At 44.8% G+C, this 27,905-nt stretch overlaps 2 protein-coding genes across 3 annotated transcripts in view; one reads left to right on the forward strand and one right to left on the reverse strand.

The window, feature by feature from the left end:
• On the forward strand, positions 1-27,842 carry LOC130393781 (ankyrin repeat domain-containing protein 13C-like). Its single transcript, XM_056604503.1, has 13 exons — positions 1-1,047; positions 2,338-2,379; positions 7,113-7,217; positions 11,476-11,561; positions 13,419-13,464; positions 14,996-15,062; positions 17,251-17,395; positions 18,664-18,795; positions 19,696-19,857; positions 22,790-22,869; positions 23,193-23,291; positions 23,500-23,600; positions 24,400-27,842. Exons 1-13 carry the CDS (start codon positions 669-671, stop codon positions 24,528-24,530), a joined length of 1,575 nt encoding a protein of 524 aa, XP_056460478.1. The 5' UTR covers positions 1-668; the 3' UTR covers positions 24,531-27,842.
• LOC130393782 (serine/arginine-rich splicing factor 11-like) overlaps positions 26,630-27,905 on the reverse strand; it is an 8,003-nt gene continuing 6,727 nt past the window's right edge. Inside the window, exon 13 of one of the 2 annotated variants that reach the window (XM_056604505.1) lies at positions 26,630-27,892. In XM_056604505.1, the coding sequence (XP_056460480.1) occupies positions 27,635-27,892 (258 nt within the window). In that variant the 3' untranslated portion in view covers positions 26,630-27,634. The remainder of the gene's footprint in view (positions 27,893-27,905) is intronic. The other variant, XM_056604504.1, reaches the window with a different exon arrangement.

The following is a 27,905-nucleotide window of genomic DNA, read 5'->3' on the forward strand; positions in this document are numbered from 1 at the left end:
CCTATATAAAGAAGGAGGACGCGACAACACCACATCAGGCGACCAAAGTGATCGAATGAGTGCATAACAGTGTTTTTAGCTAGTTTCAAGCAGTGGAGGGCAACACAACATTAGGTTTGGATTAACTGGATGTAAAGGCGTCTTATTTTTGGGATACGCGACCAATGCATGGTCATAACTACATGGAAAGTAGGGTCACAAGTTGATCTGGCTGCCTTTCGTGTTTTCAAGAAGTATTTGAGAATTCTATTATACTACGGCGGTTATTTCCCCAGTGGGTCAACGGCACAATGGAATGGAATTGCGGATTGTTATATTTTTTCCCCCCAATGGTATGAATTCGAATCCCGTAATGTATCATATTTTAAACATTCATTTTCCATTTATTTCGGCTTAGAACGGTTCTACGTGACAAGTTTCTTCCAATTACACTCCAAAAACGAATGAGATTGTAATGTTTTTGACATTTTATTGAATAACAAATCAAAGAGGCATTCGCAAGGACAGCTACGTGTCTGGTCCCGATTTCGAACATCTGGCGTAGCCACGACAACAAGCGAAGCATTCGGCTGAGGGTCACCAGTTAAACCGGTCACCACTTGAACTGAAACACCGGAGGGTCATATCCGACCACGACACCCTCTGCCTGTCTGTCAATTGTTTAGAAAATGACCGGAGAGAAGATCCGCTCCCTTCGCAAGGACCACAAACCGAGCAAGGAGGGGGACTTACTCGAACCGGACGAGGAGGCAGCCACTGGGACGTTTACCTCGACTAGAACCAGCAGCAAAAGCAGAGCAAGTAAAATCTTCAGCAATCACAAGTTGGTCAAATCGCCATCAACACAGCAACACCACAATCAGCAATCGCAGCTAAATGCCAACACACTACCAACCACGGGGGATGTTGTGGACGACAACAACAAGAACCCCATCATACGAGCCGGTGTTGAGGACTTTCCAGTGCACGAATGTGTTTTTAAGGGAGATGTCCGACGCCTGTCTTCCCTAATTCGTACGCAAAATATAGCACAGAAAGATGTCCATGGTAAGTTCAACTGTTGATCTCATTATGCTGAGGTTGACGTTGCTCTCAAATGCTAATGGTTATAGTATTGTAACATTTATTCTTATTAAAGCTACTTAAAGAGACCGTCATACGCCCTGTAGGCCAATACTGAGCAGATGGAGGTAGGCGAGGAAACTCCCTGCCATGGCCAACACCTTGCATCGTATTTTCCGGCTATAAACTCTACATCCCCCAGACCGCTGTTTTGTCATTGCTGTGAAGTTGATTTTTCTACATAAACAATACTAGTGTATAGGCCTAGTGACTGGGTTAACATCTCTTGCATCACATTGAATCTCAGTCTCATGGTCAAGTCTTATACACCTGAAGTTCAGGTATTTGTACCAATTAGTAATTTACTGGCCATTAACACGATTATGAAAAGTGACATGCATTGGAATACAAAGCCTGGACATTGGAAGGAGCAGGTTGGTGTGCCTTTCTCATGGATGGTGAAGGGAACATTGCACAATCTACCCATACCTTGCAAAAATACAACAAACCCATCATAGCAACCTATTAATAACCAAGAAGTGTCACCACCAACACACACCTTGCTCTCTCTGACCTAAAGGGGTCCATTGTGTGGCAAGTTCCTGTAATGAGAAGTAAACAGACAGATAGGCAGATGCGTTTTGAAGGGGTCAATACCTACAGAGGTACAGCATGCTATTTCAACAGACCCTTGCTCCTTCTCTTCCATTGCATAGCTTCCTTAGCATAGTAGAGTCTGTTGGGACTTGATGTGTGGATTTCTCCACATCCAGAGTACACACACACACACACACACACACACACACACACACACACACACACACACACACACACACACACACACACCCCCCTTGAATATAATGTAATAGTACTTTCACCTTGTTTCTATAGTGTATTAAACCTGCTCCATTCACCGTTTCCAAATCAAGTTGTATGCGAGTACCTCCCTTACCGCCACCCACACTGCATGCCTGCACTGCAGTTTGCCAACTTGGGGGTGTAGCCAATCAAGTCAATAAAATTTTAGGCTCTGAATTTCAGTCCGGACATGCATACACACAGAAACACACAGAAATGCTTTGTCTAGAATACTTATAAAACACGCGTACAGAAATGCTGTGTCTGGCACATAAAAAAAATAACATTCTTATTTTAAAATTCAACAATCGTGTTTTAAATTTATCCAAGCTTAACGGGTGTACTGACTAATGCTATTATGGTTCGAAATTGTCAAATGCACATGTTTTTGACCGAACTCTCTCTCTCTCTCGTCAGGAAACACACCGTTGCATCTTGCTGTCATGATGGGAAACAAAGGTGCGTCATTTTGAGCAACATCAGTTGCTTATCTCTACGTTTGTTCTATTATGCATCTTATTTTCTGTGCGTCTGTCATCTTATGTGTGCCTGCCTGGTAATTTCAACGTATTCTTTGCGTTTCTGCATTGGTAATTCTGCCTGGTAATTTCAACATATTCTTTGCGTATCTGCATTAATTGGGTCGGCTTAGCTCAGGAGGTAGAGCAGTTGTCTTGTAGGGAAAGGTTGCTAGTTCGATCCCCAGGTCCTCCTAGCTGAGTTTTGATGTGTCCCTGAGCAAGACACTTAGCCCTAACTGCTCCTGACGAGCTGGCTGTCGCCTTGCATGGTTGACACTGCCATCGGTGTGTCAATGTGTATATTAACCGATGTAAATGCCCTAATTGTAATTGTAATAATGTTCTTATTTTCAGTTTGTCTTTCATTTTGCCAGTATGGCTTTTCTGCGTTAGACTACCAATGTCTCTTCAATACACATCAGGTGTTCCTTATTAGTCCCTGTGCTTCCTCTTGTACATTGGTCTACCCTAGCATTAGCAGACTGTTGAGTAAACACTGAAACCTGAACTGAAACCCCAAAGGACACTACGCTCACACATAGCATCCTTTGAGTTGGGTGTTGGAGAACTCTCTACCAGATTAGAATCGGAACATCGGTACACTCTCGCTCTGTATGTTTCATGGGTTTTTCTTTCTATCAACTGGTCCATGTCAGAACTGTAGATTGGTGGAGATAACATGACCATTGCTCTTGGCCCTGATGGCTATAAGTAATAATCTTTCCTCACTAGTAAGCCTTCAGTTACGATCATCTGCCCAGTAAAAAAAAGAATCGTTGTTAGAGATGCATTCAGTATGAGCATAATATAGTGCAATAAATATTTAATGCATTCAGCTTAACTTGCATATCTGACCACAGAGTAATATACAGTCTTGTGGAGCAATATGCAATGGTCATTCCACTTCCCCAAAGAACTTGGCACAACCCATCAGCCTGCAATTCTGTTTTAAAAGGATGTTTCACGGGCTTGAATGAAAGCACACGTAAAATATTAATGCAGCGGCCCTCTGTGAGTCATTGCCTATATTTAATTTCACTGGCAGGCCTTCATTGAAACGTGCTATTGAAAAATGAATGTCTCCCCTTAACCTTTTAAAATTCAGAGGTTCCCCTGAGTCAGAGGGGTTACCATTTCTTCTTCTTATTCTGCTTATGCTCCCTTTTCTTTTGTCGGTTTTAGCCCCGCATGTCCTCTCATGCGCTAAATCAGATTATTTTACAATGGGCTCTGTCCCCGCCTGCTAGCACAGCTGTTAGCCCGGTGAAGGCGGCCAGCACAGGCTGAACACCGTGGGATTGATTGCGCTAATGAGTGTGGCCTAGCCCTCGGTGCTATCGGGTACCCGTCCACTGGGGATGCATGCAGCCGCACATGCCGAGAGCTACTGGGTGAGGTCATGCATCGGGGCGTGGCAGCCCCGGAGGATGACGTGTGTGCGTGCGTGCGCGTGTGTGTGTGTCTTTGAGTGCAACGTGTCCTTGTCTGTTTTCTCCGGTTTGCCTTTGTGTCTAGTACCGAATGTGCAGAGGCAAATTGTGATGGATTGGACGTGTCTCCATCGATGAGCAGGGGGCCAGTGTCACTGGCGTGGTCGCTGTTTCTTTGCAGAAGCTCTGAATTAGGGACACGCTTTCCACTGGCAAACGAGTGAAGTGTCTTGGACAGCAAATTTGCCAAGAAAATTTGCCAGTGAAGAAGCAGCACTCTGTATTTTTGGACACATTTTGGCGCCGCCGTCAGCGATAAGGGCGCCAAAGGGCAGGGTTAGTGTCTCACAGAAGGCCTGATTCCATTTCTAGTTTCCACTCTGCAAAAGTGCCTTGAACGTTTTTCCATGAGATCTGGTTCTGTTTTGCTATTTGTGCTTTTCATGCGACTATTCTAGTTAAATCTCTAGTAGTCTGAATCTTTTAATTTATTTTTAGTTTGTGTGTGTGTGTGTGTGTGTGTGTGTGTGTGTGTGTGTGTGTGTGTGTGTGTGCGTGTGTGCGTGTGCGTGCGTGCGTGCGTGCGTGCGTGCGTGCACGCACATCTGCCCAGCCAAGAGGCAGCTCTCCCAAAATTTGTTTTAATCAGGTCAGCACTAAAAAGAGCAGCTTGAGTGGCGGGACACTGTAATATGTGGTCTGTCCAGTGGACTTTTTCATTTATCCCAAATAGATTAGACTAGTACGGGGGCTGAATAGCATAGCACGTAAACAGCCTAAAAGGTTTCGGGTTTGATCCACCAGTAAGATGACCGAACCTGCTCCAAAATAACCTGCATCTGAATTCAGATTAAAGCATCTGCTCAATGAGAAATTAATAAATACGAGTAATAATAATAGTACACATGTACCTGGGATGATATTGACTCGATAGCCCTTGCACATTTCAAAGAAGCGGCGTCACAATATCAAGACTAGTATAGCCTATATAATTAATGGATATTGACATTGCAATATACCACAACAAGGTAGCCTTAATGTCACCCTTTCACACAGTTTGTTGTTTAGTTGGCGGTAAACAGGAGCCATGATGATATGGGAATACGGGAATAGTCCAGCTCACTGGTGTTGTGTTTTTAACTGTTCCCATTGAGGCTCATGATGTTCTTAAGGGGCGACTTAAAGTAACAACAACCCGCAGCTCCCATGGACCGCTCACTCTCTCTTTCCATCTTCAAATCCAGTCGCCATGGGAAGAGGAGTTCCACACAGCAAGGGGATATATATCGGCAACGTCGGCACACTGGAAATGCAGTAGTCAGGAAAATAAGAGGAATGTTCTTGCTCGTCCATATAAGCCTGCCCCTGCACACAAAACGCAACAGAGCAGGAAAAGTGCATTCATTCCTTTGCTGGTGACCATGCTTGGATTTAGTGGTCAGTAGCGGGCTTATGTCCATGAAGATCCATGCTCTCTACTAGTGACGCAATATCATGTATCTGCTAAATGATGTCATTATTACGTCACAATCACCGTCCATTTGGCTTTTAACTGGGTCAGTGGTTATTTAAATGTTGTTGTTTTTTCTCCCAGAGCAAAGCCTTGCATCAGCCACGGATGCTCTTGTGCACTCAGGCAAAGTCTTGTTTTCCAACGGAAACCTCTGCCACCAGCCGACACTAATCCTGGCCCCGCGCCAGGGCTGCAGACTAATGCCGGCCGTGATATGATCGCTTTGGCTTTATTCGTGGAGTGTGGGCGCGGGGGCCACCTTTTTTTGTTTCACACGAGCGGGCCTATGTTTAATAAAGGTCCGCCCTTCATCACTGGCGGAGGGAGGCTGTGTATGAGATGTTTGGTCTACAGGGCCTGCTGATAACATTCAGCAGCTCTCTAGGACCAACATCGGTCCACATTTGGGCTAATAGTGGACGCACACACACGCACGCACGGCACGCACACGCAAAAGGGGGCCAATTGTAGACGGGGCTTTGTGTATGACGGAATGTTGTCATTGAGTTGTCATTGACTTAACTTAACAAGAACCGATCGTCCTATTGAGCGATGGTGATTTCTATGTTTATATTCTTCTTGGTATTTGCATCACTTGTGTCTGACTGATACAGCCTGTAGCAATCAGCCTGAGCTAACGTTTAGTCTTAAACGTTGATTCACAGCATTTCTCCCTGAGCAAACAGCTTTTCTTATTTTGAACTTTGTTTCGACAATTCATAGGCGTGACTCGCTATAACAAACTTCTCTTGAACCAAACCTCTGATTGACTCACTCACATTTGTAGTCCATGTAAAGATCAACAAGCCTGCATCAACTTGTGAGTTTTCCTTTGAAACCACCTTTTGTCATGAATGAGTCACTACAATGTTGACTGCTGAGCATAAATACCTGGCTCTGATTAGTGTCACTCCACCCTTTAGATTGAGAGAGATTGTGCTCGGAACGCAGGGAAGGTGCCTTGTGAGTCTTTATTGATCATGTCCCGGAAAGTCTTGCGGTACTTGGGCAATTATGACACTTAACCTACAAGGTGCCTGAAAACAGATGAGTCCAAGCATAAAAAGCTATTATGGACTTGTGTGGCACATGCACGTTACTTTGTTAAGGAAGTTGATACTGTGTGGTTGTTAATGTGTTCATGGCAACATTGTGTTTCTAAAAAAATAAATAATAATAATTTCAACTTTATACCAATGATGTTGAAAATCAATATCATTGTTTTAAAAATGGCTTTGTTTGGGTTTAACTTACCTTGAGATAGACTGTGAAATCTAAGTTGGCCTTTCGCCACTTATGAAATGGGTCCAAGAGTAAACCCAAACTCGCTTTGTTTTATGGAAAGAGAAAAGTTTAATGCATCATCATTACAGCTTCCACCGAAGTGGGAACATTGCAGACTGCTGAGATAAAGAATTGGTTTCCTTATTGTTTTTTTATATTTTTATCCAGGGTCTGAATGTCCAAGATCTGAATGTGAATCTGCTGCCGGTGTGTCTAGTCACACAGGCACAATCTACTGTTGTGTGTCCACAACAGTAGATTGTGGACACACAAATTACAATTGTGTGTGTGGACACACAAATTACAATTGTGTGCGATAAGTGAGTGAGTGACCTGTCAATTTCTCTTTTTCTCACTAACTTCTATCTTAACACTGCAGTGCTACAATGGTGAACCATTCTCACGTCAGGTCCTCTGCTTTTCTTTGTCTTCCTCTTCTTTTAGAGTGTGCCCATTTGCTGCTGGCCCACAATGCACCAGTGAAGGTGAAGAACGCTCAGGGATGGAGTCCCCTCGCCGAGGCCATTAGCTACGGTGATCGACAAATGAGTAAGCATCTGTGACACTGGTCCATCAACAGCACCACATCCACCCAGACGCCACAAGGCCATTAAGTCCCACCCACAGTCTAGCTTCATACATGCTTGTTCTAATGGTGCCACTGATTACTTTTATAAAGTGCGTGGGTGAACTTTTTATGGCTAGTATATTTTAATCTTTTTGACGGTATCTTGTTTTGCTTCGAAGGCTACTCTGGGAGAGTTGGTTAACCTAGCGATTGTAAATGCTTGGCATTCGTTCTATCAACATCCTTCCGGTACCGACAGCGTTATATTGTTGTTTCTCTTTCTTCTGACAAATGAACTTATTGTTAGTCACTTCTGATAAGACTGTCTGCAAAATGCCCTAAATGTCAACGTTAATATAGTCTCACAAATCAGTCTTCAGATTAATATCCAAAGTCTGATGGAAGACCAGTTGAAATCTGGTTGAAGCGGGGTTTCACTCTGTCGCTCTCCATATTTGTGTCAAACACTCATGTTCCTTGAATTGGGAATTTGTCAGTGCTTAAAGGGCTCATGTCATGCCATGTCATCAGGTTAGGGTTTGAATAGCTGGTACAAACCGTTTGAAAATAGTTCCTTCCCTGTGCCATAGTGGCATCACAAGTGGGCATGTCCACCTAGATGTATGCTGGATAGATCAGTCTAACACCCTACCAAGTGGACTGTAGCAAACGTTGAACATTTATCCTTCATATATCTGTGGACACGGCCACTTGTGTTGTCACTTTGGCACAGAGAAGGAATGATTTTCAAACGGCTTGTACCAGCTAATCACACCCACACCTGGTGGCATGACATGAGCTCTTTTAAACGGTATAAAGTGTGTCTAAAGGATTCATATCAACACTGTGCGGACGGGCCACTGTATGAATACAATTATCCCAATCCCCTTCTGGAAGCTTCATCCATTCGTGCAAAGTAGTTTTCTTTGGTCGAATATCTCTGCAACGACACGGGAAAACAAAGCACAACTCTGCCCCTTGCAGCTTCACTCTGAAGTCTCTCAGAAGTTCTGCTGTAACACAGTGGGACTGCTGTACCCGAGATTACCTCAAGGCTAATGATGCTAATGATTCATCTTCATTCCAATGCTTCCGTGTGAAGCAAGCCTCCCCTCGCTTCTCCACGTTGGTGGAAGTCTGTGGGCTGGCATTCCTCCGCGCATTGGGGCTTTTGTTTGCTGTTGAAAAGCAATTCATTCAATGTTCTTTCAATGATGCCCCTCTTTTGCCTATTTCCCAGCCCTCCCAAGACTGAAGACTTATTTGGATTCCTGCCTGACTGTTAAATTAACCGCATAGCTGTACTGACACTGACCCACTGAAACCAAGCTGGTGCTATCATGGTCCTGTTGACAATAACGATGGCCATTCCCTTGAAACGTCTCTTCACTTCACTCGGAAGTAAAATGTTCTGATGGGTAACGTTTCGAAAGGTCCCATTTGATCAAATGTTCATTCTCAATTTCCCACGTTGACAAAGTCTATCCATGGGATGTACCGTTTCGTAATGGTTTGTTTGGCACAGTGTCGCCAGGTGTCATTTGACTCCTCAGTGACTGGTTAGCATAATATGTGACACCCGTGTTATTTCTGTTGCAGCCACTCCCAGCATTTCACGGAAGAACTGCTGACGTTGCATTCAGTCAATAAACGAATGGACTTGACATGCCCTTTTAAAGACTTCCCTGACTGTCATGAAGAGAGGGGGCTAAATTGTGACTGTTTTCCCCCATTCAGCGATATTTATAAGGGTGGAGTGCTTTATAGGTTTAGTGTGTGGGTGTGGACTTCGCATTTTTACATTAACTTATAGGTTAGGATCAGAAGGAAATGTGCTTTCTTTCCTCGCAAATAACTGTTGCGGCTATAGCACCATGCTAGCGGTTTTTTAAGTACCAGCATCTGTTTCTTGTGGGTGTGTTATTACTGTCATTGTAAAAACTGTTGAAGTCTGGATAAGCACATGTTCCTGCCTGGGTTGTGTCCACTGTTCTGAAAGCGTGAACTTGGTCTTTTGCAGATGACCATATTGCAAATATGCACAAACTGCAGCTTGCCTATTTAAGATTTCATGCGCTCTATTCAGGAACAGAACTATTTGCCTAATTTTTTAATTTGCTTGAAGAGAGGATTGTTGGACCCAATGAGCCGTCTTTCAAGGCCTTAAGGGCCTTGTTTTTGTGTTATAAGTATTGTATATAGTATATCACTGATGTTCCTCAGGGTGTCACTAATGTGTGCTCTACATTTGACAAATTATGAATTGACACTAATGGATTATATTTTAAATTGAGCAACTTTCAACCTTTTTTGTTCACAAATCCATCATGTAGCAGATTTCTAGATTTGGTTTGTGCAACACAGCCGGTGTAACATTGGCCTGATTTGACAGTGATTGACAAAGTATGCCTGAATAAGTCATTCTTTTCTCATCATATCATGACCTCAAAGCAACCATGTGACCTTCATCCAGATGTTAGGCACAGTTTTACAAGATATCTAGATTATCTACCCTCTGGCTGTGGAGCAAAAGTTGTATTTTTGGAACACTCTGATCAAGTTCGTCCTTGCATAAAAAAAGCTGAAATAAGCGTCATTGAGATTTTTTTTTGTTGAGATTTTCTTTCCCATTCCTGATAAATAAATCACATCTGGTAACCCAATGAGAGATCAGTGTGGGGTTATCTTTTTATTGATATGACCCTTGGATCATTCCGTTGGATATCTATTAACTTATCCTCGGCTATAGCTTTTAAAGCATGAAAGCCTTTTAAAATGTAAACTCTAGGGTCCATACCTACAGAGAGTTACAGATTCTACAGATTCATACGTTTTTTCTTCCTTTGGGTTAGATGGGAACTGACCGTTAGCAGTTGTCTGGTGACTCCCAGCACCTGACCGGTAAATGATTTCCTGCCCGTCTTATCTCCGTCCATTAGTGTACAAACGGGGGAAGGGAGTATTACTAGAAGCAGCCACCTTATTACTGCCAGAACAACGAGTTCCGTAATCCGTTTAGGAGTGAATTTGCACATCTGCTATTATGTTGAATGCGGTGTGTGATTTGGAGTGTGGAGGAGAGACTGCAGGCACCTAGGCTGACGTCGCCGGAAACATTTTGCAAATGCATGTTGGTCTCAAACCTCTCCGTTCATTTATGATTTCATAGGGCGCGGACCAAAATGCCCCCGGACGCAATTGGATGGACCTAAACCAATCAGAGCAAAGAGTGGAAGCTATGTTGGTTCTTTAGGATGATGCCTCAACGGCGCTCCCATAAGACGCGCCTCTAGTCAGTCATTGCATTTAACCCGCCCTATATATCAGATGAACAGTTGTGATTGGCTGACTGGTCAGGTCGGCTGGAAATCTGGCTGTACTGGGCCCAGGCGCACGCCAGAGCAAATTATACACATTGTTTAATCAATCTACAGATCATTGATTTATTCTTATTTTGATTACCGTAAGATCGGTTAAGTGACTTTTAGGTGCGAACAATCGGTGCTCATAGCTTGAAGTGCTGTGCGCGCACTTCCTCATCTTAGTAAATAGGACGTGTTTCCGTTTGGCCTAGTTCACTTACATCATGAGGTCTACACCTGAGGTCCCTGAGTGCATGTAGATGAATAACGTGTGTGTGTGTGTTTGTACAAAGCTTTCCATGTGCACACTCTCAGAAGTCTGGCCAATTGCTTGCTTAGAAGTGAATCATTTGTAACACCTTTCAGACATATCCTTGTGTTTTTCTTACTCTGTTTTATGAGTTTCCGTTGGCTTGTAATGATTGCTTTGCTATCCAATATATTGTTTTGCTTTTACTAAGTAAGAAATGTGGCATACACATTAACTCTCTGTTATTGTGTATGCCACATTTCTAGTGTGTGTGTGTGTGTGTGTGTGTGTGTGTGTGTGTGTGTGTAGGCAAACAGTCTCGGTCTCTTTATTTTGTCTCTGCATGCCTTCCCTTTTATTTACTTTATTTAAACAGTGAGGCCCCCTTCTTCCATACGTGTTTGTTCATAGTAGCCATGGCCACTGGGAGCGTCTTCTGGTCCGTAAAGGGTCTCGTTGTTGTACACCACATCCTATCCAGCTGCAGGCTTTCTGTCCCCCTCTAAATGGGACCTCGATGTAAACGCGTGTCCCTTTGGATCTTTCTGGAGCAGCTCAAATCAATGCTGGGTGACGGGCAAAGCTGCACACTCACTCACTCCCTCCCTCCTTCCATCCCTCCATCAGTCACGGCGCTGCTGCGGAAACTGAAGCAGCAGTCCAGGGAGACGGTGGAGGACAAGAGGCCCAAGCTGCTGACGGCCCTGAAAGAGGTGCACTACAAACACACTCACCCACACACACACACTTCTCTGCTTCGCTCTCCCTCTCTTTCGCTTGCTCGCTAATGTTTCGACGTCTGTGTACTACCTCGCCATGGGGACATTGCCTCCGAATGTAAACTCAACATTAAAGGCGAGAATTACAATGAGAAGGAAACCACTCTCAGCTGTGCGATTTGTTGAGTAGGGACTCGGCATATGCATCATTTATTTATATTTCACCCGCTTTGTCTGTTCCTGTCCTTCACTTTTCTTTCGGGATAAAAGTACATCTTGAGCTGCACTGGGAATGTGTTGTTTCTAGTTTAGCTGTCATAGATAGACCAAGTGCTTCGTAAGCGACTTGTAGTGATGAGCAGGTAGGGGTCAGGGCAATGAGGTCAGAACACTCTAGCCAGCCTATCCTTGCCCTGTATACCTATCCTGGCCCTTTGTCACAACCACTTACTCTGCATGCGTCTAGTACAGCATGGTGATGGCTATGCCCTAGCTATGCTGCAGTCTTGACATCAAGAAGGATGTCGCTAAAACAATAAAGACCCATCTGATCCGTCGGCTCAAGTTCAAGGATCAATCTGTTTTGACGACCACATTTCTCCTTCTCGGCCATCTGACGCGCACATACACATTTCATACACACAAACACAGCCTCTGACTACTTATTGGCATCACCACAAACTTACCTTCCCCATATCCATGTCCAAAACGTATTATAAATCACCTCAGTGAGCCAGTGCTACATGGTGAGATCCATTCGAGAAAGCACATCCACTTCTCTGTCCATGTGTGGATAAATGAGCCAACACCCTTCCACCTGGGACTCAAACGCCCTAGTCATGACCCCAACCTGTCCTGTAGTACTACTACTTCTGCTGCTCCTGCTACTACGCTTAAATCTTACTCATCACCTACAAGGGCCTCAACAGCCTAGCCCCCCCCCTACCTTGCCAACCTCCTCCATCACCACGCCCCCTCCCGATTCCTCAGGTCCAATTCTGCCAACCTGCTACAAGTTCCACGGACTGAGCGACGGACTTGGGGTGATCGGGCCTTCTCAGTGGCTGCCCCCACCCTTTGGAATTCACTCCCCTCCCACATCAAAGTCTCTCCAAACCTCTCTTCTTTCAAATCTGCCCTCAAAACATACCTTTCACACTAGCCTTCCCCACCTAACTCCCACCTTATTCTCCATGTTTAACCTCTGTTTTGCTTTTATTCCTAGTCTGTCTTACATAGTTTTGATAGGGCAATATATAAAGCGTCTTAGAGTACCATATTAAGCGCTATATAAATTTCATTTATTATTATTATTATTATTATTACTACTACTCTGTGTTCATTGTCATCCATAAGGAAGCTACAGTGAAACATTTGCTGTCCTCTTCCCAGGCCTCTAACCATAGGGAAATAAAAGGGCGGGCAGTCCAACAGGTTTTATTTTGGAACCTGCTTGTGCAGTGTACAAATAACCAGAAACACAGTTGTTTGAAAACCAAATGGTAATTTGAGGGGGAAAAATCCCTGAAAAAGCTATCCACAGAAACGGTTCTAAAAAATAATATGACATTTCCTGTATTTTATGTCTATGTCTTCAGGCTAGGATGGAAACCATTAAGTCACGGTCGTTTTTTGTCTTTCCAGATAACATTGTTTAAAGCCAACGTTAGGCTGTCTGGGCCCAAAACCCTGTGCTAGCCACAATAACAGACCTAGAGGGCCTCACAGAAAAGGCCAGCTGGGTTCTATCCCAGGGAGTCAGTTTTAGGGTTGAAGTTGAATCTTTCTACTTTGTTTTCTGGGTCGGATTTGTGTTCTTCATCCAATGATCCTATCCTTGTTCTTTCTCAGCTGGGAGACTTTTACTTGGAGCTTCACTGGGACTTCCAGAGCTGGGGTGAGTTGGCATCTCCCTGTCATGCTGTCTGTTGACCATTGTCTGGAAAATACTAGTCAAGCGTTTGGTTAACAATACCTGAACATACATTGGAATAGGCCTATTTTTGTTTCATATCATGTATTTTTTGATTTTATCGCCTCTATTTTGACGTGTGGGTGTGTTTCAATGATAACACATGGCGGTAACAGTGGGGAGAAACGGTGAGGTGCAGTGGAATTAAAGTGGTGTAATTCTGGGTTTGATATGCTGAAACACACGCCCCCTGGTGGCTACTAATTAGCAGTAAATCACACATATTGCTTTCCCAAGTTGTTAAAGCACTAAACATTATTAAAAAAAAATACAGACCGCGAAGGGCTTCTTCAAAATGGACGTGTAACCATAGTCGAGGTTGGGCCATAACCATAATGCCCTGGACCGGGTTATTAAGATAAACCCTATGATCTAAATTGCTCCGTAATCAACAGAGAAAACAAACGGATAACCAGTACAGACAGAAATGAAAGGTAACGATATAACACAGGCAAGACATTTGAATGCACAAAACAATAACCATAATTAGCCTCCTCTGACTCAGCAGCGTTGCTTTCGCTGGGCAGGGGTCTCGGGTCATCATTAAGTAAGCCTGGACTGGAGGGCTGTGTCAACACATCGCTGGTGAATTATTTACACCCCTTGTGAAATTTGTGTACTGGATGCACACCGGTACCAGGGATCGGGACAGTGTAAATATTGCACAAAGCTGTGTTTGTAAGTGTGCTTGTAAAGATGGCATGTACGAAACGATTCGAGTATGTTTACCGCAGACTAGTTATGAGGCCATGGGGGGGAAGGTGTGTGACGTCATCAGATGTCCTGACTTTTGACTGGAGCATGTATGACGTTTGACGCAATTTTTTTTCAGAAACATTTAATGTATTTCTTCCTTTAGTCCGATTTGTAGACTATGAACCATGACTTTGCATAGACGAGTATTTGCCAATGCATGCGTGCGTGCGGCAGAGGGCCCTGAGAATGCATAGAGAAGCATGAATGGGAAGTGTTGACTGTATATGGGCGGATGGATCCATTGTTGTAAAAACACAGTGAGGCCTAGCACTGAGCCAGGCTTGGTTTCTGTTAATCGGTGGTGGGCGGTATATTGTTTTTAGGGGATTCGCCTTGTATTGCTCTAGTGGATTATCACGACTACTATTGTCTTAACTTGTGTATTGTTCACGTCTGAACCGACATGATAACCATGTTTGGGTGGTTTTCTGCATCGTCCCAAAGCAGTGAATAGACACAAAAATCGAAGTATACAATGACGTACGTAGCGTTGGTTAAGTTCCCAGGGAAATTAACGGCTCAGATTGAGTTTTCCTTTGGGAATTATAGTTTATTATTTTCACCATACCCTTATACATATTGTTCTTCCGTGTGGTTTGTTGTAGATATTAAATTCTCCAGTACTAGGATTGTGAGTGTGACCCAACAACATAGGCTGTTTCTCTGCTGTATTTTCATGCGTCTTCATCCCACGTTGCAGTGCCTTTGCTATCAAGGATTCTTCCTTCAGACGCATGCAAGATCTACAAACAGGGCATCAACATCAGGCAAGTCTATCCGTCTCTGTCTCCGTCAGTCCCTCTGTCCGTCAGTCCATATGGCTGTGTGTGTGTCTATGTGTGTCTGTCTGCCTGTGTTCATCAGTCACATGGAAACTGGGTGGAAATGTGTATATCAACGCAGTATTAATACATAACTCATTTAGGCTTGGTTTGATGGTCAATGAATTCAGAATCGTCCGTGGTTAGAATCCACACCAGACAAGCTAATGAGGTTCATTATATGAATTAGAAGATAATTCAAGAGGTGTGAGGCCAAATTGAAGATATAAACCAACAAATAAAACCCACATACCGAGATTCAATCTTGTATCTTATCAATCATAATAATAACATGCATTATAATTTTCTATTTATAATCTTATCTTCTATGCTTGTAATTTTTGTTGTTGTTTTGTGTTGACACAAGCGTATTACTCGGTGTGAAAATGTCCACACCGCGGCAACCCTAGCCGGGCACACCCTTGTGTGTTTGAAACAAGGTTATTTATTTAGTCATGAGATTAACTTCTTGTTGTGTACATACATAGTTGATTGGTCTACGACCACAGAACATGTCGTCACAGGGTTCTGTAACGACTTTGGTCTCAGACTGCATACTAGCCTGGTGCATTGTCTACTGTCTGCAGGCTGGGTAAAGATACCGTTGTGCTCAATAGTCCTCCCCTTTCCCCTTGTCACAGAGGGGGACTTGGGAATGAGCCAAGCTTTGTTGACGTTAACTTGGCCCGGTTTGACGTTAGCTTGGCCTCTACTGGGGCTGTGACCAAACGTTGTCATTATTGATTAATCCATCGATTGTGTGATTTAGTAAGTTTAATGACCTCTCCTTCTGTAATATGTCCTGAATAATGGACGATGCTCACGTAAGGTACAGTCAGGAACCCAAAGTGATTATATTTGTTTTTTACTATTAGATGTCCAGCTTATCCATCTTCATCCATTGATACAAAAGTGCTCTTGTGGTTATGTTACTAAGCAATGCAAATGAGCAATTCTAATTGCTATTCAAATTTAATTGCCTTGTTTATGAAGATATGCCTTTTATTAAAGGCATATCAATTTATGAAGTTTGAAGCGTCCGTCTGAAGCCATATTGCATGTAATGACACTCAGTCTGTTGAGAGCGGTGTTTTGAATTCATAAGCAGGACTTGTTATTAATTTACATTGTGCAAATGTCCTTGTGATAACGCAACGGCCCAGCCCTATTCCCATGGTTATATTGACTTGGGAGAGAGTGTCTCGACAAAAGCTATCACCACCTGACGGCATCTGCCTTAGGATACCGTCATCTACATATCACCGTAATCTATAGCGCTATCCCATATATCAGGCTACACACTCAGCGGGGACAATGGGAGACGGGGGGGGCGGCTTATAGTCTTCACAACCTGTCACAGGCCTGTCAAATCCAAGGGCTGAATTGGTTGTGTGAGTGAGTTGAACGTGTACACGTATACAAACGTATACATTCACCATGGATCACCGCCATGAAGCTGACGGTTTCAAAAGCGAAGCAAACCGGTTTATCCGGATCTCGATTTGGTTTAACTGGAACACAAGTTGCACGGCAACGGAACCCAGAACTGCCAGAGTGCGTTTCAATCACAACCACTTGACTGATAAACAAGTAAACCACTGGGGGGAAAAAAAATATCAACTTTCAAATGACATCGCACTTGCACACATGCACAGACACACGCGGTGTGCCTCCGCATCCGTTCACTGAGATCCCAGATCTTGTTTGACGCAACGCTCTGCTTTGAAGGTTTCAAACCGGAATGCGGAATCTCGTACGACACTCTCGCTTCTGTGAGAAGACGTACACTGGTCGTTTTTGCTTCCCCGTTGCCTAGCGACTGCAATCATTCTCTGAAGGGTTGTAGATGAACTCGTTGCTTATTTCTTTCTCCTCTACTTTTGTTAAGATTGAACTGCTTCTCTTAATAGTACTTGTTCCATCCTTTGTCTGCCGTGTCCACCTAGATGTGTGCTGGATCGGTGGGCAACGTTTGCTACAGTCCACTGGGTAGGCCGGTAGACTGATCTATCCACCACACATCTAGGTGGAATCGCCCACTTGTGATGTCAGAAGAGGCGCATTTTCAAAACGGCTTGTAACTGCTAACAACACTCACACCTATATTCTAACGTGTGTGTGTGCGCGTGTGCAGACTGGACACCACTCTGATCGACTTCTCGGACATGAAGTGCCAGCGCGGGGACCTGAGCTTCATCTTCAACGGCGACGCCGTTCCCTCCGAGTCCTTTGTGGTGCTGGACAACGAGCAGAAGGTCTACCAGCGGATACACCACGAGGTATGCCCCAACCGCAGGAGGATTCCAGTCACCTGATCTGAAGGCCCCCTCAGAATCCAGTTGAAGGTCCCATATTATACCACCAGGCGTGAGTGTGAGTAGCCGTCAACAAGCCGTTTTGAAAATCGACAAGTGGGCGTGTCCACCTAGATGTGTGCTGGATCGGTGGTCAACGTTTGCTACAGTCCACTGGGTAGGCCGTTAGACTGATCTATCCAGCACACATCTAGGTGGAATCGCCCACTTGTGTTGTCAGAAGAGGCGGATTTTCAAAACGGCTTGTAACGGCTAACAACACTCACACCTGTGGTTATAATATGTCACCTTTAATCCCTCCCCCTTGGTCATTTTTGACCATAGGTTGTATTTTAACCGAGCAACAAGTTTTTGTTGTTATTCTTATTATAACGGGGATTAAGCATTAACAAAGTGGCCTGGAATGTGCATCAGGTGAAACCCTCCTACCGGGACGAAATGTCAGTGACCATTAACTTGGTCATTGATTTGTGCAAGGGCATACGAGTCTAGACTGTCCTGGCCTAGTCTCTACAAACTCTCGGTATCCCTTGATACCATCCCCATTGCGACACTTCCAGGTTTACGAAGCACGCTCTACCACCAGGTACGGCCAGAGGATGTGAGCACAAAGGGATGGGGTTGGAGAGAAGATTACAAGCTGGCCTGGGAACTGTACACATGGGCCAGGGACCTGCCGGTCAGTGTGTGTACACACGCCACCAGCTGGCTGTGCCACAGATAAGCAGTAGTTAGCCCAAGCCGTCCGGTTGACCTGCCACGCTGTCAGAGGGAACGGTTGACACCAGACTGTGTCTTCGTAAAGAGGCCTCAGACGGGAGTTCTACCTGCGTCTCTTTCAGAACTCCGCAAAGAGAAGTCCAATGCATTGGCAACAGCGAGGACTTCTTATACGATGGCGGACAGGTCTCAGGATGCTGAGCACAGCTCATGCTCCCCAATAAAACTACAGTATAGTTTAACCAGATGGTAATAAACTATCAATGAGCTTTTCAGTATGTCATAAAGGGGGGGGGGACGTAGCCGTGCCCTATCAGTTGGAACCCTTTCTCCTCGACCTTCCCTAGGGCGTCAGGAAACGGGTTGGAGCCTTTAATGCACCATTACATTCCCATACATTTTTTCGCAGTCCCGTGTTCTTCCGTGGTCCCAGTGTATTTTTGGGGTCTATGTGTTTGTGGGCCCCCCCCCCAAGGCTGTGGATTGAGCCGTGTGTGTCCCTCTCCCTCCAGGAGTCTGAGATGGAGACGGAAGAAGAGGTAGACATCCTCATGAGCAGCGACGTGTACTCGGCCACGCTCTCCACCAAGTCAATCACCTTCTCCAGGGCTCAGAGCGGCTGGCTCTTCAGGGAGGACAAGACGGTGGGTTATTCCTCCATGGTGTCCCAAATCTCACCCACACCTTGTTCCCCGGGGGGGGGGCGAATTCCAACACATTCTCCTGTGTATGATTAAAACGTTTAATAGATGAGTTTATACTCTCAACAAACCAAAGCCAATAATCAAATGCCCCATAAACAAACTCTCCCAATGGGAAAATGAATAGGTTTTTGTTTATTTGTCTCTGTCACAGCCAGTGATTATCCCAGGCTTTGTTTTGGCCTAAGTACATTTGGCTCCTGAACGGTTCACGGATCACTTTCTGTTCTGTGACCCCCCCCCCCCCCCCCCCCCTCCTCCCATGCAAAATGCCAGCAAGCCCCCCATCAAATTTAATTTCCTCTTTCTTGCTTATTACTTTCCCGAGGGAGGAAAAAATGTATGCACAATTTTTTCTCATCAAAATCCATACAACCCGACAAGCCTACAGCCTGTGGGCTTAAGATAAAAGAAAAAAAGCATAAACCCAGTGAACCACTGTAAGAGCAGCCGGACTCTCATCACACAGCCGACACAAACCAGTGGTTTGGCGAGCGGCCCTGTAGATGCGACGCGCCGCCACTGCCCTCTTCCATCGCCATCTGGCCCGTCTCCCTTTGACTGTTAAAAAAGGAAATCCCGGGGGGGGGGGGCGTCTCGGTGGCGCGCCGGGTAGAGTGTGTACCATTTAAGGCCTATTCCTTACCGCAGTGACCGTGGTCCATTGCTGCATGTCCTCCCCTCTATCTCCCATACCTTCCTCTCTACCTCTCTCTATAATAAAGCACAGAAAATACTAAAAATTAATCTTAATAATAAATAAATATGAAAATCTGGCGATTTGGGCTCACTCGGGGCGTGGCCTCCTCTCCTCCCCTCGTCCCTCTCTCTCTCTCCGGGCAGGAGCCCGTGGGGAACTTCCTGGCAGCCTTCTACTTTGTCAACGGCCTGGTGCTGGAGTCCCGGAAGCGGCGGGAGCACCTGAGCGAGGAGGACATCCTGAGGAACAAGGCCATCATGGAGAGCCTGAGCAAGGGCGGGAACCTGATCGAGCAGAACTTTGAGGTGAGTCCCGAGTCGACGGAGCGACCCGATTGGCCCCCCCCCCCCCCCCGCATTCGCCTGGCGGCCATCTTGGTTCTTAACGCTAGAGCGGTTGGCCCTCCCGTGTAGCTAGCACTTAGAACCAAGATGGCCGCAAGGTGAATAAGGTAGATGTATCCCAAGACACGATTAAGTTCAATCATGCCAGGGATGATTGACTTTATACATGCAGAGGAAACGCTCGTGCAAAGCCCCGACCGTATCCCTCGGTCTCCCTCGACCCCCTCTGTGGCGGAGCTTAACCCCGACGTCCCAAAGGACCGTAATCCTCCCAAGCCCTGTCCTAAACACTCAGTGCCCCGGCGTCACCGGCTCTCCGACCACAGCACCCATAGGGCACTGAATGAGGCTTTTGCCTGGTGGGTACCTACCTACCTACCTCCTTCCGGAACCTCCTTGGGTGGTGGACCCCCATTCTCTATCTCACTCTCACAGTCACACTTGCATCCTTTCACACACACACACACACACACACACACACACACACACACACACACACACACACACACACACACACACACACACACACACACACACACACACACACACACACACACACACACACACACACACACACACACACACACACACACACACCCTCCCTACCTGTGTACTACGGATGAAGCGTTATTGCCATCTGGTGGGCAGACCGACGCGGAGGGAAGAAAGGCTGAATGTTATTCAGCGCATGGCCCTTTTAAAACCCGGCCCCTCCAATACAGTAGGTTCCAGTATGTGCTTAGCAAGCCCCTCATCTGAACACAGCGCATAAAGCCAGCCGCGCTACCGACAGAAAGCCCTGCGTCACTCAATAGGCACCCTTTCAAATGTCTTTGTTTGTATTTTTGGTTGTTGTTGTTATTTTTGTGTTTGTTCCCTTCACATTCCCCCTCACCCCTCCCTCCCCTCCATTCTATGCAATGCTTTTTGTGCTGCCGACGTTTTCACCGTTGTCTGCTGCTGGCTCTTCACTGTCAGTGTCAATGGGGCGGATTCAGGGTCAGGGTGTGAAGGGAGAAACAGTAATATCAGGTTTAGAATGGTATAACATTGGTATAACATCAGAAATATCAGGGTTAGAGAGTAAGAAAGAAAAGTGTTATCAGGGAGGACAGCTTATATCAGGGCTAGAATGAAAGAAAGGTAATATCAAGCCTAGAAAGAAAGCAAAGTAATATCAGGGTTAGAATGGTGGACGACTGGACGGGTTATATCAGGGTTAGAACGGAAGAACAGTCATATCAGGGTTAGAAAGGAAGAACAGTCATATCAGGGTTAGAAAGGAAGAACAGTCATATCAGGGTTAGGGTTAGAAAGGACGAAATGCAATAGTAAAGAAAGATTGAATTCAATATCTTCAGTCCTTTTAGTTTTCACAAAGCCATGCGTTGGACAGCTGTGTGTGTGTGTGTGTGTGTGTGTGTGTGTGTGTGTGTGTGTGTGTGTGTGTGTGTGTGTGTGTGTGTGTGTGTGTGTGTGTGTGTGTGTGTGTGTGTGTGTGTGTGTGTGTGTGTGTGTGTGTGTGTGTTGTCCATGAAGCGACACACGTGACCCAGTCCGGCCCTCCCAGTCAAAATATTATTGAACAGTAAAACCCACAGGATCACAGACGGCTCCTGTGACGTAGCTTTATTTTCCACAGCCGATGATAGAGCGCCGGGGTGGTGGTGGTGGTGGTTTGGGGGGGGCAGGGGGACTAAATAGTTCAGGCCTGCCGGTGTGGGGGAGGGGCACGCTGAGGGCTTAACAGCGGGGGGCTTGGCTCTATTTCAGTTGACGGGTGACAGTTTAAACCCTGTTGACGCCGTGGAGCGACTGGGGTGGTGGGGGTCGGGGACGATGCCTGCAGGCAGGACTGGCATGCAGAGGTCCCCACGGGGACGCGTGCGTGCTGTCTGTCCCCAGTCACAACAACAGGCCCCTGGAACCACATGGCCCAGACAGCCCAGCACCACAACAGGGGAGCGCGATTAGTCTCTCTCTCTCTCTCTCTCTCTCTCTCTCTCTCTCTCTCTCTCTCTCTCTCTCTCTCTCTCTCTCTCTCTCTCTCTCTCTCTCTCTCTCTCCTCTCTCTCTCTCTCTCTCTCTCTCTCTCTCTCTCTCTCTCTCTCTCTCTCTCTCTCTCTCTCTCTCTCTCTCTCTCTCTCTCTCTCTCTCTCTCTCTCTCTCTCTCTCTCTCTCTCTCTCTCTCTCTCTCTCTCTCCTCTTTTTTTTTTTTTTTTTTTCCTTTCCCCCCACACGTACAGTTTGTTTTGCTGTGGCGGGGGGTGAAGGTTGGGGTGTGTGTTTCAGACCTCCCTGGCCTCTCTCTGTGTTTCTCTGTCGGGGCATTGGTGTCAGCTGTTATGTCCATTTTTATGTCCACAAAAATGTATTGTCAGCTTTCTAAACACGCAAATTGTACCTAATGTTGGTATTGATTATGTATTTCTGCAAAGTTTTTCCAAAATTATCTGGGTGTCGTGGTGAGGATTAGGTTGTGTGTGATGTTTTAATTTGGAAGAACATGATGGCTGCATTATTCATATATTTAGTCCATATGATATTACCTAGCAATTGTATTTTAGACCTTCAATTGACTCAAGGATATTTTGGAAACGAGTGGCTCACTAGAGACACCTAGTGGTGGATTGTGTTGTGACGGTTACTTTGTTGCAACTAGCCATAAAAAAAGGTTATTATGACGCTTGGCCCACGTTCAGAGAGTTCAGGGGCCCGACCGTCCAGTTCAAACCCGATCAATGTTTGCCTTTGTGCTTTGTGTTAATGTGGCAAGCTCTGTGACCTTGCGAGTAACCGTATCGTTCCCATGTGGTTTTAATAACACACCATAGTGTGCAGTCGTAGTCTTATCGGTTTTCTGACCGTGACTCTTTCCCCCGCTGCCCTTTAGCCTGCGCGGCGACCGTCGCTAACCCCCCCGGCCCCCAACACCACATCCTGGGAGGAGTACATCAGCGCGGACAACGGAAGGTCAGTAGCGCTAGTCCACGATCAAGGAATGATCGAATGCATTGTATCAGTCTAGAGCGATTTTGAGGCCGTGCTTCCATTCCATACGTTTAATCCATGGTGTGAATCAGTTTTAATGCATGTTTTCATTATCTTCTATTATATGCTTTTCAATATTTGAGACATGATGTGTGTTTACTCTGTTGAATCTCAAGATAGCCACATGTCGACTCCCTTGTTGAAATAGCTTTGTTTGCGTTGTACAAAGGAACCACAGTGAAATGGCCCTCTATGGAAGTTCACATGAGCGTTCTCACACCCCCTCCCTCCCTCCCTGCTTCCAGGGCGCCTCATCTGGGCAGAGAGCAGGTCTGCAAAGAGAGCAAGAAGAACTTCAAAGCCACGGTAGCCATGAGTCAAGACTTCCCGCTGGGCATTGAATCGTGAGTGTTTTAGAGAGCGTCCTCCTTCAGAGAGGTACCCTTCTCAAACCCCAACCACCCCTACTCCAGGAGTTCAGTCTGGCACTAGGTAGTCCCCAGACCTGACCAGGCACAAACGGATCGGCACGCCAATGTCATTAGAAGACTTGATAAGCTGTGTTTACTCTGAAACTCACTGTGTGTGTGTGTGTGTGTTCTCTCTCCACAGGTTATTAAATGTTCTAGAGGTAGTGGCTCCCTTCAAGCACTTTAATAAACTCAGGGAGTTCGTCCAGATGAAGCTGCCTCCAGGCTTCCCCGTCAAACTGGGTATGTGCATCGTTACACACATCGTCTGTCCTTGTTGAAGAGAAGAACTGGTAATTTTTTTGTTTTTCAACATTCTCCAAGCTTTTATTGTTTGGCACAATCCAAACTTTTGCGAGGCACTTAAAAAAAGTGACTTTATTGCAGTTATGGGATGTTTTCCCTTAACTGCCTATATATAGGCCTAACAGCCAATATGTCTTTAAGGACGTTGAGGATGGATGAGTGTTGAAACCTGGGCCGTGTTCCAATACCCGTACTTCCATGAGTATACTTAAAGGAAGTACACTATCTGCACTATCCGTACTCACTTGAGTACGCTAATTTTTTAGATGCGAGTGCTGTTCCAAATCGAGTACTCTGTGGTGCACTTGCCGGAAATGACGATCACGACGGCCGCCGTGGCTCCTCCCCCGCAATAAACATCCCGCTTTGAACGGTGAACTCTTTACGCCTAGCAGCTATAAAAACTATAAAAACTACAAAATGACTCTATTAATGCAGGCTATGTGGAAAATGCGCCGACTTTGGCTCAGCCTGGCTCCGCCTCTTCCGCTACGTAGCTAAGATGGCTGCCGTTGAGTACGGGGAGTGTCCTTCGATCCACACTTCACGATTAGCCCGTTTTGAGTACGGCATCCGGGTCCTTGAAGTATACTTCTTTTCGCCGGATCTGAATTGGAACGTACTGCGTACTCAAATTTTGGCTAGTAAGTGCGGACAGTACGGGTATTGGAACACGGCACTGTTCTTCTTAGAGTTGTGACACCGTGTCCCCCGTCTGCCCTTTTGGTTTCCGCAGACATTCCCGTGTTCCCCACAATCACCGCCACGGTCACCTTCCAGGAGTTCCGCTACGACGAGTTCGAGCAGTCCATCTTCACCATCCCCAGCGAGTACAAAGAGGACCCCAGCCGCTTCCCCGACCTTTAACCTCCTCCTCCCCCCCCCCCCCTCATTGGGACATGTAGAGAACAGGGGGTAGGAATCCACCTAAACTACGCCATATTTATAATACAATGCTTTTAAATCTAGCAGAAAAAGGGGTTTGAATACATTTTGATAAGACTGCGGACTTGTTGGATGCGTTTCCACCGTTCCTCCACGTTGCATAGGATATGAATGGAATCTCGGGAGATGAGATTTGGTTTTTTAAGTACGTGCAATATTGGTTGACCGTGGAGACTAGGTTAAAAAAAAGGGGATTTAGATTCAAACAAATGTATGAACAACTTATTTATTTGTCGGAATAAGTCAGGAAGTAAGATTTGATTCAGGCGTTCTGTATTGTAAGTATGTATGCAATGTTTTTAAAAGGGATGTTTGAAAAGCACACAGACCGAATGAGGGTCACCGTTGACATCCGAGGGAACTGAAGGTTATCCAGCAGACGTAGATCTGTCCAACCCTAAATCTATTGAAGTTTCAGTGCTAGCTGAAGAGCAATCATGATTCAGAACTTCAGAGGATTGTTTACATGTGCACAATATGACCTACAGTCAGCTTTTGACCGAATGTCAATCACTGATGCTCTCTGGACTAATGCGTTGGCTGTTTGTCAAATTGCAATCCACCAAAGCAGAGCATCAGTAGTTAACTTGCATTTTAAGGCCCACTCCAAACTTTCAATGAGACTCAATATGTAGTCTGTATGTGGCAAGTTCTCAAAGGCAGTCTAGGCATTAGAAGGTCTGCCCTGTAACAAATCATGTTACTACTTTTTATTTGACTTTTATGTTTGAAACAATGGTTTTCTGCACTTTTTTTTGGTACTGCAAGAGCATCTTCTTACTGTTTCACTGGCATTAATGGTGACAGTCAATTTAATTTAGCATAACTCTAAACTTTTTTTTTCTACCCAACTAGAAGACTTTATTTAACAAATTTTTTGCGTAACAATTTTGAGATAGTTGCTGATGTTCTGTCCTTTCAAAACCTTTGAATGGGTCCAATTGAGGTGATTTCTGTATATAGATGATAGACAGCATTCATTTATATCATCTTTCCATAACTACTTATTTACATCCTCTCAACATCTGCAGCAATGTTGAAGAAACGTTAAAATAAGGAATAAACTACAATGCCGTTAACGGTATCGCCATTGTAAGAACCGGGTTGTATTGATTGTTTATACTGTCAAAAGGTTAAGGGAATGAATGGTGTTTCGAGTGTTAAACACAACAGTATTTTTTCCCCTGGACATTGTCTAAATACATGTTTTATGATATTGTTTTGGTCTTCATTTGTTTTTTTTCATGGGTTTTATGAATTGTGAACATTAAGATTCAAATGTTATCAGTCTGTTGATATCTTTGTATAAAGACTCTTGTGCTTGTAAAAAAGAAAAGTCCTAAACTGTCTTTTAGCATTATGAATATTTTGTTAATTTCACCACTTCCTTCTCATCTTTCCTTATTGTTTTAAAACATACTATGCTGGCTACTGTAGTGGTGCAAACGCCACTACCTGTCAGTCAATTCCATACGCCTTTTAAACAGAGGTCACAGGTGTAATTGTAGGGGCCAACACAGGTGTATTGCATGATGTAAATCATGTGCACTGGCATGCCTACAGCCCCATAGTTAACCTGATGAGCTACACCTGTGGAGAAGACCACGCCATGCACTAATCCTGATCAACCTAAGATTCCCGGGCAGCACAATCTCTTATTTATAGTAGAAAGTGTTTTTGCAGTTGAAAATGTAAACGACCCAAGTAAAGGTTGATTTTATTCCATTAAGGCCTTGGGAGTGTACATGCCGGTATGATGCGTTCCATAAACGATCCAGTAAAATTTTCCCTTCTGATAAGCACAGTAGTTTTGTAATAATTGGGCCTCAAGGCATCTGCATGCCTAGTATTATTTTCATTCCCCAGGATCAACTGCTTAGTTCTTTGGATTGACTTCACATCAAATGTACAGCAAGCATTGTATATCCCTGCCACTATTTTCATAAGAAAAACTTAAATAAAAATCCACATATCTAAATTGATCATGGATTGTTATTTGTGTTATTTGTTCATTTCACTTACTTTAAGGACGCCTTCGTTATAATGGCTATTTTAAAATAGCCAAAGGGCATTTGGTTAGCAATCATTTTTGGCTATTTTGAAATAGCCACAGGGTATTTGGTTAGCAATCCTTTTTGCAACAGTAAATATATATACTTTCAACCCATTGACCTACATTTAATACTCACTCATTTTCATACATTTGTCTGTGGTATTGACTAAACAAGTGATTTGATTCTGTGGTGATATTTTCATTTTGCCTTTACCTTTATTCAACAAGATGACTCATGGCGCTATGAACCATTTAAATATTCAGACTTAACTGCAAATATACACAAACTTATTTTTGCCCAGTTTTATTAGTCCTTGTAAAATGTGTATCGGTAAAGGTTCATAGTAACAATTCACAAACAATCTTAATCTACAGATGACAAGTACAAGAGGCAGGAGTTGGGTTGACTGACAGGCTTCAGTCATGTACACAAAGTATTCTGCCTAGCCTCCAACTGATGAAAAACTTTACTTTTAGCATTTAGAAGCAAAATGATTCTTCTTACATAAATTAAAAATTTCAGGACACAAGTATGCCACGTCAAATTAAAGTTAGCATTTTTATGTCCAGCAAATAGGAAGAGTAACATTTTCATGAACAAAAATAGCTAAAAACAAAGAGAGCCTTCACCGTATTCATTTATTGACAATTTAAAACCACATCTTACGTTAACTGTTTGGTTGACCGCCATCCTATGCCGATGGTCTACACACTGTCGAGTAGAAATTAAAAACTTCATATCAAACAGAACTACAGTATGCGTCTAGGATGTGGTCCAGAAAGAGACGACGGGGGAGAATATAAAAAAGAAAAAACAACAAAAAACACTACAACGGAAACAAACTGGTTTTCCTGCAGTTAAGACTTAAAAACACCCGGAAAACGGTTTTTAACTTTTCAGGGAACACTAACAGAAATTCAGTGGCCTATGTGAGAGCTCAAGGGGTGTGTGTGTGTGAGAGTGTGTGTTCTCTCAGTCACTCATATCCATGTCGGCTTGGTGGTGGTCATCTCCGTTCTGTTTGGACTTCTTCGGGGGGGCTTCCATGGGGCCCTCAAATTCCCGGTGGGGTTTTGGGGGCGGCGACGCTGCTTCTGATTCGTCGCTCTTCCCCTCCTCCTCCTCTTCTTCATCCTCCTCCTCCTCCTCGTCCACATCCTCTTCCTCCTCCTCCTTGACAGGCTTGTCGCTGTCGTAGCCCTGCTCCTCCTCATCGTAGTTGCGGGTCACCTGTCACAGAGAG

The sequence above is a fragment of the Gadus chalcogrammus genome, chromosome 12 (genome assembly GCF_026213295.1).
Source record: "Gadus chalcogrammus isolate NIFS_2021 chromosome 12, NIFS_Gcha_1.0, whole genome shotgun sequence".
Classification (NCBI taxonomy): domain Eukaryota; kingdom Metazoa; phylum Chordata; class Actinopteri; order Gadiformes; family Gadidae; genus Gadus; species Gadus chalcogrammus.